The 14139-nt window shown below is 41.7% G+C and overlaps 3 protein-coding genes across 3 annotated transcripts; 1 reads left to right on the top strand and 2 right to left on the bottom strand.

The window, feature by feature from the left end:
- Window positions 1–3389: 3389 nt before the first annotated feature.
- Window positions 3390–5236, top strand: odf3l2a (outer dense fiber of sperm tails 3-like 2a; the record flags this gene model as incomplete). The annotated part of the gene is made up of 5 exons (XM_084381870.1): window positions 3390–3451; window positions 3782–3892; window positions 4102–4224; window positions 4610–4751; window positions 4891–5236. Exons 1-5 carry the CDS (start codon window positions 3403–3405, stop codon window positions 5234–5236), a joined length of 771 nt encoding a protein of 256 aa, XP_084237996.1. The 5' UTR covers window positions 3390–3402.
- A 224-nt stretch (window positions 5237–5460) lies between these two features.
- On the bottom strand, window positions 5461–8869 carry ebi3 (Epstein-Barr virus induced 3). The gene is made up of 6 exons (XM_084381869.1): window positions 8473–8869; window positions 7237–7351; window positions 7028–7130; window positions 6502–6619; window positions 6209–6372; window positions 5461–5745 (listed from the first exon to the last, which is right to left on the bottom strand). Exons 1-6 carry the CDS (start codon window positions 8573–8575, stop codon window positions 5590–5592), a joined length of 759 nt encoding a protein of 252 aa, XP_084237995.1. The 5' UTR covers window positions 8576–8869; the 3' UTR covers window positions 5461–5589.
- Window positions 8870–9031: 162 nt separating this feature from the next.
- Window positions 9032–13568, bottom strand: LOC311274303 (rab GTPase-activating protein 1-like; the record flags this gene model as incomplete). Its single annotated transcript, XM_084381868.1, has 8 exons — window positions 9032–9400; window positions 10578–10829; window positions 11052–11123; window positions 11225–11308; window positions 11674–11778; window positions 12105–12215; window positions 12336–12425; window positions 13458–13568. 8 exons carry the CDS (start codon window positions 13566–13568, stop codon window positions 9173–9175), a joined length of 1053 nt encoding a protein of 350 aa, XP_084237994.1. The 3' UTR covers window positions 9032–9172.
- Between the last annotated feature and the right edge of the window lie 571 nt (window positions 13569–14139).

Raw genomic sequence — 14139 nt, 5'->3', positions numbered from 1 at the left:
GTTTAGTTAGTAAAAAAGAAATATCAATGACTGAAGTTGTTTATCAATCTCTAATGTTGTTCTATAAAAACATGTCAGAAACACGAGGCTTGGGATTGAGTTGTGTGTGCGCACTACAGCAGCGAAGCAGACACAATGACACACACCTCTGCTCCTCCTGTTGTCTTTTATAATACTTTTTTTTACCCATTACTCCACAAAGTATGACTTAGTGCTTGACACATCTCCTGTATAATTTTCACCGGGATTGTCCAAATTGAAATATGTCCAATTTAATAATTTATGTGAACAAAAACACCTTTTATAATAAGAATTTTCTGTTCATTTCATCCCCAAAATAAGCAGAAAACATGCCACAGGTACAGCTTGTGACTTAGACTGATACTCAGTTGCTACTCAAATAAGAAATTAGTAATATTTTAAATAATATGTATTATTTTTGAGAAAATAACAGGAACAAAAGAGAAAAAAGACAGACACAGCACATCCTGGCATAACAATAACTATGTCATGTTTAATTAAAACAACAAATTAGTCCTCCCCCTGAAAAAAATACCACTATAGGTTCCCAGATCTTAACTAACACACCGCGTCTATCTTCGTTACAGAGTCTCTCTCCAGATGTGATGTGTTTACCATTTCTCTCCACCGCAAATCATAAGTGGGTACAGCTTCCATTTTTCACACTCGCGAGATTCAATTATTTTCAATCACCTTTCCAAACAAAACCGACATTTTTCAGATAGTTGTTGGCGAAAGACGAGGGGCTAGTCGCTCCAAGAATAGCTGTAGGAGGATCAGGTTCCCAAAAGCCTCAGAGAAACAATGAAAAATGCCTTTTCATACGTGTGAAGTTTCTGCATCGCCAGAAAGAATGTGTGAAATAGACTTACATCAATAACAACCAGTGTAAACACCAGTAAAAAATACACTATAAGATCGACAGGTATTTTAATTAACCCTGAGATTCTAGATTTAGTCGTAAGATTTAGTGTAATGTAGGAAGAAAGTCATGTTTTATAGCCAAAGGTGCCAAAAAATACAAGTTTTAACAAACATCTAGATCTTTTTTCCCATTTATGTTAGTTTATGACAGTTGTGTGAGCTTTTAAACACAAGTTTGAGATCCTTAAAGAACATTTTATTAATTTATTCTTCATCATACGACCTTCTCAGACTTTTCTGAATATCTAAAATAACAAAACTCCAGTTTAGGAATCTATATGTGCAAAATAAAAAAATAAACAAATGAGTCACATTAATCAGATTTGCTCAGATCGTTCTCATGATCTTGAACCTGCCATAAATCTGGTTTCCAAATGTTTATATGAATCGTGACAATTAGGAAAAGCTTACCATGTTTTCGCAATCAGAGAAGGGTGTGTCAAACACATTTTCAATGGCGGAAAATGAGTGTAATGAAATGGGTGGAGTGTTTAACCAAGAAAAAGCTTGACAGTTTAGCTTTTAAGAGCAAAAACATGCAAATCCTGACCACATGGCGGCGCTCTGTGCACCTAAATCTGACAGGTTATCTGAGCTGGTGTCTGTGAAATAAAACATAACTTTGGAGAAGTCACAACAAAGCTGACTGATATTTGACAAACACTCTCTGTGATGACTCCAGACTGCATCTCATCACACTCCACAGCAACGAGCGAGCCGCCTCTCCGAACACATCTCACTCAGCCCGCCGCGGCGCCTCCCTGTTCATCAGAGGGAACTTAAGACGGTGGTTGTGTTTCCTGTCAGTGCCCTCCACTGTAGCCGGTTCCTCTCCTGCTGGTGACACAGCAGAGTCTTATTACAGGAGCCTGCGACCACTCAGAGTCACTGCTGCTTAATATTTAACCAGTGTGGGGTTTAACTTGGTCATGGCTCTGCTCTCAAGGCTTTAGTTACCTCTGTGTTCAGGAAGAGAATTAGTAGAAAGCGGGAGAGCAAATTTTCTGCCAGGGTCTCTCACACTGGAAAGCAAAACATTTTTGTATTTTCTGCCACAGTTCACTCTTTCCAGATGCTCCCTGGGTGCAAAGTAGCCGACTGTGGATTACGTTCAAGTTTTCTCAAACTTTTTTTTGGGGTGGGTTGAAACTCATTTTAAGGTCTGGGTATTCTCACAAACCTAGAAATTGACATTTTGTAGTTTGAATGGAAGATTTTCATGGATTAAATACAAGTTCTTTCCCTCAGTGTGCCCACTGAAAAACTCCAACATTGTGCCAAGTGTTACAAATAAAAGTACTCTGCAGAAAAAGTGGCCTGTATGTACTATATTATATTGTATATAGGGGCTGTACAGATATAACTATGGGTTTGGGCATCAGAAAAGAGGGATGGTTATGCTGTATATCTTCTCCGCTGCTCTTTTCACCAGAGAAAGTGAGATTTTTTGGAAAGAGAAGAGAGTCTTTAGACTTATCTGACCCCGCTTGGTTCTGTATCTCAGCCTTTCCTTGAGAAATGTATTATATTGAAAATCAACAAGATGGCGTCTGTGTGCGCCACAGGTACTCAATGATAAATACACAAGTTCTACCCTTGTACTTTACTTGAGTTTTCCCATTTTCTGATATTTTATACTTCGAATCCACTACTTTTTGGAGACAGGTGTTGTACTTTTACTCCACTACATTTGTGGGATATTCTGGTTACTTTGGCAAAATATTGCAGCATCGGTAACCTGCTAATAAGAGAGACAATCCATGGAAACTTCTTAGCTTATTTTTCTTCTCACTCCTGGAAGAAGCCAGACCTAGAATATATTTACTGAGAAACAAAAAGCTGGTTGAATTTCAATCATCTTCACCAGTTGTTTGTCCTTACAGGGATGTTGAGCCTGTCAGATCAGTGTAAGTCCTTTCATTTTTAATAACGTGCGTGCTGAGATATTAGTTACAGCGTACATACATTAGCTGCAGTTCAGTTGGAGTAACACAATAGCTCGGAATAGGATGACAAACGAGCTACATGTCATGTTACTGACATGATTGTAGCTGCAGTGCTTTGAGGAAACAGTTCCCCTCTGAATGGGGAACAAAAAAGTGCAGATTTTTGTCTTCATTCAACTTTTAAAAGAAGTGACTGAGGCGATCACTGGTTGTCCTCTTTCTACCCCTAACAAAGTCATTTCTTTTGGCGCTGCTTATGTAAACCTTTTGTCCTGAGGGGACCTTAAGGGAAGAAAGGAGGTGGAGAGCAGGTTGGGGCGTATGCGCAGGGCCTCGGTCAAGATAGGGTTTCTTCACCTCATGGTCATGTATTATTCAGCCCAGGAGGCCGCGGATCACCTGGAGAGAGTCACACACACACACACACAAACAAAAAGGAAGTGTCTGAGGTGACAGAGGACCCAAAGAGGAAGAGAAGAGGACGGACGGAGAAGAAAGAGGCTGGCGGAGTATGCAGGAGGCGGTGAAGAAACGGCCGATAATCTCTGCTCGAGAAAGAGGTCAGTGTGAGAGATCTCTGTGTGTGTGTGTGTGTTGGTGTGTGTGTGCACATGGACTGTATTATAGCTGAACTGTTTTTGCTGTGAAATTATACAGCCATTGCTCCACACTTGTTTGAGATTTATACTTTGTTTAGAATCCATTCCCAAACAAGCGGACGGAGACCGTTAAAATGCGTAACCATAGAAAAACAGCTCCATATGGAAATCATCAGAGACCATACAGCCCGAGCCAGAGAGCGGCGGGTGTGCTACACTGGCTGCTCCGAGCTGAATCTGTTGCATCACGTTCATCACCGTCCTCCTCCTCCTCCTCCTCTTCCTCCTCAGGCCCGGGCCCTGGACGCTACGCTCTGCCCCCTACAGTCGGATACATCAACCATGACTACACCAAGCCCAGCAGCCCGGCCTACACCTTCCACAGCCGCATGAGCAGCGCCAGTGAGTTGAGAGTCACCTCACAGCAGGGATCTTTAAAGGATAACTTCACCCAAATATGTTCATTCAGTCATCATCTACTCACCTTCAAACAGATTTTCGTTTTTGGGTGATTTATCCTTTAATGTTTTATACCAGTCTGGAGCGTGTTCACTTCCTTTTATGAGGTCTAAAGGTGACTTTGAGTGTTTGTTTGTTGTGTTTTTCTGTAGTGGTCTCTGTGGACTCCAGCCCAGGACCGAGGTACCACATTGACTCCAAGGTCACTCGCTTTGGCCGGATGGAAACCCCCTCCTACTCAATCCTGGGCAGAGGAAGGCGAGCAGGGAATAAAGGTGAGAAAATGAAAAACTGTGTCGGTTACTGCAGGTACATGTATATTTATTTATTTACCACATTTCAGTCTGCTCGACCTTCCTCAGGAAGCATCTGAACAGCTGCTGGGTAAACGATCCAATCGGTGGGCCAGAAAGGACACTTAGAAGTGTCCTCTCCGGCGGGGTTCACTTAGACGGGGTGAAATGCAACTAAGTTCATTTACTCAAGTACACGTTTGAGGAACTTGTCTCTTCTTTTCAGGCACATCTAACTTCTACTCGACTACATTTTAAAGGGAAATATTGTGATTTTTACTTTTCATCTGGCAGAACTAGATTTTTTTCAACAAAAGCTGATAAAGAAAATAAATCTTTCCAAACTACTTCCTCTTCTTGTTTACAGGTGAGGTGTTCCAGACTCCAGGGCCGGGGGCCTACAGCCCGGAGAGGGCTCCACCTGTCAATGCTCACCACAGACCCCCATCCTACACCATCGGCACCCGCACCAGATATCGCTCTGTGGACCCTGTACCAGCACCGAACAGGTGAAAAACTGCACGTCACAGAATAAGGCTGCTTTCTTCTCCCTGCCGTTATATTTGTGACCTGCTTTTATAACTTCACATCCTCTGTAGGAATTAATCGGCTTTGCTGAAAAGAAATGTGTTGTTTCTGTCACTCCAGCTACAGTCTTCCAAATCTTCTGGGCCGCCAGGTTCCTAATAAACCCTCCAGCGCCAGTTTCAGCTTCTCGGCCCGGAGGAAGGTCGGCGCTCCGTCAGAAGACCTCTCCCTGAGCCCCGGACCGGCAAAATACAACACCATCAACCCGGACGTTTACCTCCAGCGCCAGCCCTCCTTCTCCATGCAGAGCCGGACTAAGAGGCCCAATTATTCCTCTGCTATTCCCGGGCCCGGCACGTACAGCCCGGAGAAGTTTTACATGCACCTCCCCAAGCCTCCGTCCTACACTATTGGTGTCAGACACTCTGAGTTCGTCACCCCGCTCGTGGTGGACATGGCTGACTGACGGATTCAGTGCAAACGCCTTGTTTTTATTCAGTTTTTAACACAATATACGGAGCTGCCACACAATGATTAAAAAAAGATTAAAGTGTGTCTCAAAATGGGTCATAAGCTGATCTTTAATAACAACTCGACTAATAGTACAAAAATAGATAATACAAAATATTAGTGGGAATGGTGACTGTGCAATGTAAATACATTAAAACATCTCTTCATTCATTTATAAATAAAATAAAAATATAAATAATTATCTCTTGCATTGCTTGTGCTGGTGAAACAACAAAGACTTCTGCAGTTTAACGTCACTGCTAGCTTAGAAGGAGAGTTGTAGATGAAACAGGAAGTGACGGGGAGCGTCTACACTCTTGCCCTCGGTATGGTGACTTTTACAGGTGCGCTCCAGTCGCTGCACTGGCCCAGACCCAGCAGCTCTTTGGCGCACACCTGGAACATGTAAGGCCTTCCTGGGGTCAGCCCCTTCAGCTCCACCTTGTTGTTCTCGAACGGACCCAGCTGGAGGAGAAAAAGTTTTTTTTAACAATCACCCATCAGCAGCTGGAGTTTTATAATACAACACAATTCCCCAGAAGCCCCGACTTCCCAAACTGTCATTTGAAATGTGTCATTTCAAAGTAACTGCTCATAAAAATGTCACGTTTCTAATTATTTCAGGACATGTTATTGTGTATATATGTAAAAGAAAAGCTGCTGACACATGACTAAATCTACCAACGGTCTAAATGAAAGTGAAACTAGATAAACTGTCAAATCTAAATGAAAAAACAAAACATTTGATCTCAGTGTTGTTGAAAAGGGGAGGCTTTCCACGGATGATGGGAGTTTCTGAAGAATTTTGAGGTTGCCTGTGAAGCTGGGGTAATTTTTTAACTTCTGTACGCGCTGTCTGTGTAAGACCTAGAGTTTTTTAAATCACATCGCAGTTTCTGCTGAGTATTTAAATGAAGACGATTCTCACATTGACAGACTTTGGGGTGCCCCTGTATTCCCACTGGTACAGTATCTGGTATTTTAGGGGGAGGATGTCCAGGTTAGCCCAAGAAGGGGGAGGAGACCATTCCACCAGCAAGTTTCTGCTACTACGAGGGGAAACCCGGACGTCTACGGGAGGATCTGGTTTCACTACAGACAGAATGACAAAGAAAAGAAACAGTGCACCCTTCAGTTTAATATCAAATTGTCTCTTAATACTGAATTTTAATCACATCATATCTTCATCACTGTCTCTATATTTGTAAGTTTGGTTCTCACCTATTTCCTCCAACATGAAACTTGACAGATAGGAGCTGCTTCCACCAGAGGAAACGGCCGTGACATTGATGATGTAGTCAGTGAGAAGTTTCAGGTTGGGCAGGAGGCAGAACCACAGCTGAAAGAATAATAATAAGAAGAATTTTAAGAGCTTTTTGTATATATTTCATGTATTATTTATGTCTTTTTCAGTGTATTTCATGCATGAATTTTTATTTTACAGTCAAAACATGCAATAAAACAGACGTGGGCAGGTGATTTCCCACTATTACCAACTTATTCATCTTATCTTAAACTGACACACTGCTTACATCAGAATCACAAGACAAACTTCACACTGAGTTTGGACACTCACAACTAAAACCAGAAAATTTGACCGAGGGGTTTTCCAAAAGTCAAGTTTTGAGTTTTTGGATGGACATTACAGCATAACTTTATGACATATCTGACCGTTTTCATAACAATATTCCTGACTGAGTCCAGTCCAGTCCAGTGTATCTGCTATGAAGGTAAATAAAACTGTTACCTGTTCAGATGAGGATGATGATGTTGCTGGGATCAGGAATGAGAATGAAGAACCGGGTTGGATGAGCTGGCACTGCTTGACGTCCGTCTGTCTGTGTCTCTCACTGACAAACACATTAACATACATGAGGCTCCTTAATGATGACAGCTGGAGTGTGTTTTACTCAGAGGGGTCAGAGGTTTGGGGTCAGCACAGTTTCTCAGGTTTACCTGTAGGAGGCGATGTAGCGTGACGGTGGGGACTGAGAGGGTTCAGGCCAGGAGCAGACAGTCAGGTTTGGATAGCTCGCACACCAGCAGTGCACCTTGGGAGGCGAGGGAGGACCTGAGGGAAGAAATTACACGTATAACAACTCCTGTTGAGATCCTAGTGAACAGGTGATAAGGCTGTTATAAGATGCTTGTTAACATTATTAACTGTTAATAAGACTGTTTAAGTGTTGATAGTAGTATCATGTTTATTGTTTTTGATGTTATTAGTGATGTTTGGTGTCATGTTTTCAGACTTAAATCAATGTTGAAAGATACTGTAATCGTACCAGAGTATATTTTTGTTTTAGTAGATTGAAGTTGAATTTAATGGCGTCTTTTTTGAGGGACACCTTTTTTAAAGCTACATTTTCAAAATACTAAAAATCTAAAAAAAAAGTATACTAGTTTTAGTAGTTACCTGGTTATCCATGCTCACAATTGTACCAATAATCAGACTTTTATTTTGAAAGGCTCATTTAAAAATATACACATAATTGAAAAGTAAGTCAAACTTAATAAATGTGTTTGTTACAGCAGAAACTTATAAGGCTTTCATTAATGTTCTCAAATGTCTATAACAAGTTCCTTTTAAGTGCTTATAAATGTCTTATATCTAACATTAAATGTGTTTATTATGCTATTATTTACACTTTATTAACACATAATGATGTTAATAAGCATCTTGTGGATTTAAACGGACCTCATTACCTGTTAACTAACATTTATTACAAATAAGCACAACACTTCATGTGCAATATGAGCATAAAATACAGAAAATATTTGCACTTTTGTCCTTATTTCATGTTTTTGTGCTTCTATGTAAAGGTGCAGTTTAAATATTATATCACTGCTTATTTGTTTCTATTGTTCTCATTACTGTCTTGTCTGCCTGTAACTTACTACTTACTAATACAAAATAAATTAAAAAATCCCAAAAAAGGGAAAAAATAACATAAATAATGACACGATGCCAACACAATGACTCTACAATCACCCAAGGCATGTAGACACACATTTAAATAGTAGTCAGGAAATCTATTAACTCGTATTATTTACTTATAAAGCACTTTTCAAGCAAGATGCAAAAAGCCCTCTCCAGAAAAGAAGATAAACAGTATGACATACTGTAAAATATTGACTGTCTTTCCTGTTTTTTTGGATTCTCATTTATATTTCCCAGCAGTTGATACTCACTCCCAGATGTTGCAGTTGCCTTCAGCAGGTCCAGCGCTTGGCCTCCAAGAGCACACATGAGGAGAGCAACAGCGACACGCACACTGCCACCCATTACAGCCATCAGTGCTTCAGGCAGGAGAGATTATTACCAGAGTGTAGTTTCTCTAATTATCTGTGTAAATGTTGCAGCCAACACTCAGGAATCTCGACTAGTGTTTTCTACTGTCCTTTGTTCTTTGCTCTGCTACAGTCTGTTCTATGTCTGCAAGCCAAAGTTCACAGATAGTAATCAGCATTAGTCTGGTCACTTCTTCTCCTCTGTCTGTGTGTTTGAGCTGCAGCTCTCTTTTAAAGCGGTGAAAAAGAGGAACAGCGAGTGTGGTTTATCACAGGAAAGCGTCCTTGAAAAAGAACCGCTGTCGCTTTTAGGTTTCCCCACGTCACTTCCAGTATTGTCACACTAGTTTTATTACATTATTTAATTGTTTACAAATAAAAAATTATATACAAATTCAGTTTACAAATATACAGAGGACTTAATCAGTGTGTACAGTAGTTGTAAAAGTGGTGAACAGACAAGAGAGTGCAGCAGCTGCTTGTGCTCCCAGGTACTCTCCACTGACTCCCTTTGTGCACTAGTATGCCCTCTAGTGCACAACACACACATAGCAGCTACGGTATCGAATGCATGTTGTACATGACAATATGGTGTCAGCTTTCAGACGTTTTCTCGATTCTCTCTGTGGGGCCACGACAGCTTCTTGGCTCTCCACGCAGAGAGGGGGCCTCCGTGGAGGTTCCAGCCCGCCGTGGGAGCTCCTTCTCTGTGTACGCTGATGCTGTGAGCTCCGCTGGAGGTTCGCAGGGAAGTGAAGGCCTTGCTGATCCAGCTGTTCTTTGCCTCCTGGAGATCGTTGGCCAGGATTCCTCTCTGGTGCTCCAGCTCCTGTATGAGGATAGCACAGGTGGCATGTTAGAAATGTGGCAGGAAAAATGTGAACTTTAGGTCATGACAAGGGAATTTCGGTCCCTAGTTGTGTAACTATACTAAAAAAAAAATGTGTAATATTGTTTGGTTTTTCAAATGTTGCCTCAACCTTGAGGCAATACAATAAGTGCACTTACCAACAGTGTGAAGAAAACCCCCTTTATTGTACAATTACACTGATTAAAGCATACTTTGAAGTAGAAGTAGGCTGTTATAGACTTTTGGTAAACTACATTCACATGTCACATGGACATTTTTATTTTAATGTGATGGAAGTGAATCCCTTGTGAAAATGTCAAGTACACAAGTAACATTATTTTATTTTCACATGTTAACACTTTAGTTTACATGTAAAAATGGCTGATCGCATGTGAACATGTGTGAAGTTGTAAAAGCATTTCAATTTAATGTGATTTTTGCAAAAATAAAGCTAATCGCATATGTTTTCTTTTATATTTCATATGTTTTTATTTTTTAATTCACATGGAAATTGTCATTTTAACATGTGAAAAAGTAGATTACACATGCACCGTTTTCATAACAATGTACTAATTGGACAATGTTCTTGTTATACTGATGTAATATTGTTGTATTTTAGTGTAGCACGGGAAGAATTACAATGGTATATTTAAGTACACTGAAATACTACGACAGGGAAATTGATTTTTAAAGAAAAAAAAACATAATTTTAAATCATTTTTAATCACAATAAAAGTAATAATGTGCTTGAAGCTAATCAGCCCTCGGATGCTGTTCTCTCACCACCGGCGTCTACACTCCGGGGGGTGCTGTCCTATTTCCTATCTTCACATGGGCCCACATTTTAATGAGGGTGCTTCACATCCATGGGCTCAAATAGCCAAAAACTTTTCTCTGTTGCTAACTTCAATGAACATTCTTCTCCAGTTGAAGTTGATCGCTCCTCGGAAAATGTAGTTGAAAAAATACGTTTCTGAAATTAGGAACCAGGCAAGGAATCTGCTGCTGGAAAGTACCCACAAGTCCGAACCTTGTGTTTGAAGTTTCGTTTACAGTTTTGTAGATATTAGAGTGACAAACCATGATTCTGTGATCTGGATGTAACATGTTTCAATTCCCAAAATGTGTTGGTCAAAAAGTATGGGTCTGCTCTCACCTGAATCTTGCACTTGGCCTCCACCATCTGAAGTTTGGTCTGGGCCAAGTCCTGTTCCAGCTCCGTGATCTGGGCTTTAAGAGACTCCTTCTCCTGGTCATCCCTCCTCTGCTCTGCTTTGTTGGGGCTTTCACCGTCCTCACGCTGGCCTGATTCGGTCATCCCGTGGCCCTCTGTAGCCGCCTGAGCTGTGGCGGACGGTTCATCTGAATCTATGACGTGCTGACAGCGTGAGCAAGTCCTCAGTGCGCTCTGCAAAGATGGAGATTGGGATTGAAAACTGCTCCGCCCAAACGCGACACCCACCCGCTGTTATAAAGGAATCCTTGTGAGAAAGTTAAGCAACTAAAGCTTTCAGGATTTTTTTGGAAAGGGCTGTAAAAAGACTTCCTACGACATGTTCTTCAAGTCGAAGCATGACATCAGTTTGTGGGGAGATAAAAGGAGGGAGGATGACAGTCGAGCTATTCTCACCTTGAGTGATTCCAGCTCTTCTCTGTGGGAGGCCTGCTGCCTCTCCAGACGGTTTGTCAGCTGAGAGCAGATCTGAGCAGAACAAAGAGCGTCAACATCCTGAATCATCACTGCGCTCTTTATCGATATATCTTTGATATATAAAGAATAAAGTATTATCTAATTATATGTACCTGTTTGTAGTCTGAAATGATACCAGATGACCTCTTGACCTCCTGCTCGGCCTTCTCCAGCTCTCTCCGAAACACTTCCTTCAACTATAAGAAGAGAAGAAATCCTTTACTCATGCAACCCATGATGACAGCGAGGGATTATCAATTGACAACGCTTTTTTTGTTTATGCTCTGGTGACTGGAGATGTCCCGCCGTTGGATCAGAAATATCTTTTTTGTCACCACAAAAACAGCTCAAGATGTCCTGAATTCTTGTCAAAAATATCAGTTTTTTGGTGCCACAATCACAGCTGGAAATTGTCCAGAGGTCTCCTTAAAAATACCCAGTGGTGACACACTTACAAATGTTGAAATGCAGTCTGGACCTGCCGTCATTGGGTTACCAGCCTCCTTGCCTGCAACTCCACCACCATCCCCTCCACGTCCCAACATGAGATTAAAAATCTTACCGTGGCAGCCTCCTCCTCTTTCACTCTCATCTCCTCTTCTGTAGCCTGCAGTTGATGTCTGCTCTGTAGAAGATCTTTGGTGAGTTCGTCCACCCTGTCCTCCGCCTGAAATCAACATCACAGCTTTATTTCTCATTTCACTCGAGTATTTGCTTTGTGACACAACTTTGCCCAGCCTGCATGATCCTCCAAAAACAGCGTAAAACTACAGGTGTGAGGATAAAATATGTATTTCTGGTTTTTGGGGTGTACTGTCCCTTTAAGAAATGCAAGCAAAGACTAGTTTTGTTTAAGTTTCCTTAAGGTTACAGTTTGGCCGTCTCCCAAGGGGCCCCTCCTGTTTGAGAGTTTATGAGGCCTCCTCAAGGTGAGTTTGCATTTCTAAATTAAATCACTTCAACCTTTCTGCGAAGGGCGGCAGCTAATCACACCTTGTCCAGAGCGTTCCTCAGGGCGACCTTGCTGGTGATCAGTCTGTGGGCGAGGTCGTCGTTCTCCTGCTCCAGACGGAGGCTGGCCTGCTCGAGCCGACGGTTCTCCCTCTGCGAAAAACACAGAAAAATCAGTCAGGGTCAGCGGCACACTGCAGAATATAAACTCCGGAAATCAGGTCATTTTAAAAAGAGAGAAAATGTAATTGATCTTTTCAAAAATGTATTTACCAGCATTACCAGGTATTTGTCCACGGGGTCTTCTTTATCCTCCATTATTTGAAGCCGGCCTTCCCCCAGTTTAGCTTTCTTAGTTGGGACCTGAGGGGAGAGAGTCGAGGCTAATGAAATACAGCAGTGTCATATTTAACTGAGCCGGAGAAACAGATCTGGTGCTGTATGGGTGAGAACAGTCCCCAGAAAGAGATCGAGCTCGGGATAAGAACGAGACGAGACAGAGCCGAGAACATACGGAGGTGGTTGGTGATAATTCCTGATACACAAGTTAATTATTGTGGAGGGGAGGATTCTTATTAAAGCCTGAAATGACAATGATCATATCTCAAACATCTAAAATAAGCAATCAGAGTTCATTTCCTTCTGTTTCGCATCATGTGGAGGAATGTGTTTGTGTTGCAGTGTGTAGTGTGTCAGCCTGTTACACTCTGTTAGTATCGTTTCATTCATGTGTTTTTGGATCAGTCCACCACGTCGACTTCAGCCATGCTTCATATGTTAATAAGTAATGAAGTTTTGGATTTGCAAATGAAAATCCTTTCAAGCAAAACCACAGAAACTCACAGCGAAACTGAAAAAAAAAAAGAGACCTCAAAGTTTTTTTAAAGTGCATCCAAACGTGTTAAAGGTAAAACAGCGGCTCTGTGCTTATTAAATATGTATTCTTTAGGTTATATTCATGGTTTGAAACCAATTATTTGACCCGTGACACCAAAACTGCAGACTCTACACTTTATCTTTGTGTCACACTAATATATAGATAGTGGAGAGGCAAAGTGCAGCAACTGCAATCTTCTTCGTCTCTTCTTACTGAAAACACTTAAATCTACTTTTATTTCTAATTATATTTCATCTTACATCTCAGCTTGCTGTGTAGATTACAGGTTAAAGTTATACATTGGGAAACAGTTCGGACAGCTGTCCTGTTTTGAGCTGAGCTGTTGAAGGCCTTGCAGGGCAGGCCATCAGATGTGTCCATACCAATACTTGAGTCATGCCGTGGTTTTGAATCTAATCAATGTTAACTCTGTCATTGTGGTTTAGCTGTTGATATTTGTTGTGGTGCTCTAAAAGCAACTTTACAGTGAGTGCAATCTGCACGACATCGAATCTTACTGTGAATTTAGGTCCTGTTTCTTCCACCAGAGAGGCCAGGATCTCCTCTTCGCTCATCTGCTCCATGAGTTGGGCATCGTACGCCATCATGACAGACACCTCTTCCATCATCTTGCCCCGATACGCAGCCTCAGGAGCTGCTGACACTGACACAAACCCAAACAGTCGCAGCCGTTGCAGGTTAAAGTTTCCAATTTCCAACCACAGACGTCCAGTGGTAGCGTTGGGACACCCTGCCGGTATCCTGAGTGGATCAGCGAGATGTGTTCTTCTTGTTTTTACTCGCAGTGATGCAGGCGAGAAGTCAGACCAGCACGTGTGTGAACGAACAGGAAATGTCAGGACAAAGTCCAAGTCGTCCAGACACAAGGAAACGCTTTTTATAGTCCAAAGGTAAATAACAGAGAGAGATACTCCAGCAGCAGGTGAAGTTTAGCCACACTGAAACATTTAATAACAGCAGTCAGAGCCTTGTCCACACAGTGTCAGGTGAAGGAATGAGTGTTACAGGTAAATGGGCAGTAACTGGCTCAACAGGGTTTATATGAGACCTGTGTGAGAGTGTGTGTGAAAGAACAACAGCCTAAGACACACCCACTGCAGGCCTCACCTGTCTTATCACCTCACCTGTTCTCTCTCACACAAACAACACCTGTTTATGATCCCAACCTCTCGGGTCACA

This window comes from Pagrus pagrus, assembly GCF_965226575.1.
Source record: "Pagrus pagrus genome assembly, chromosome: 18".
Lineage (NCBI taxonomy): Eukaryota > Metazoa > Chordata > Actinopteri > Spariformes > Sparidae > Pagrus > Pagrus pagrus.
This window is presented reverse-complemented; position numbering and strand designations above follow the sequence as displayed.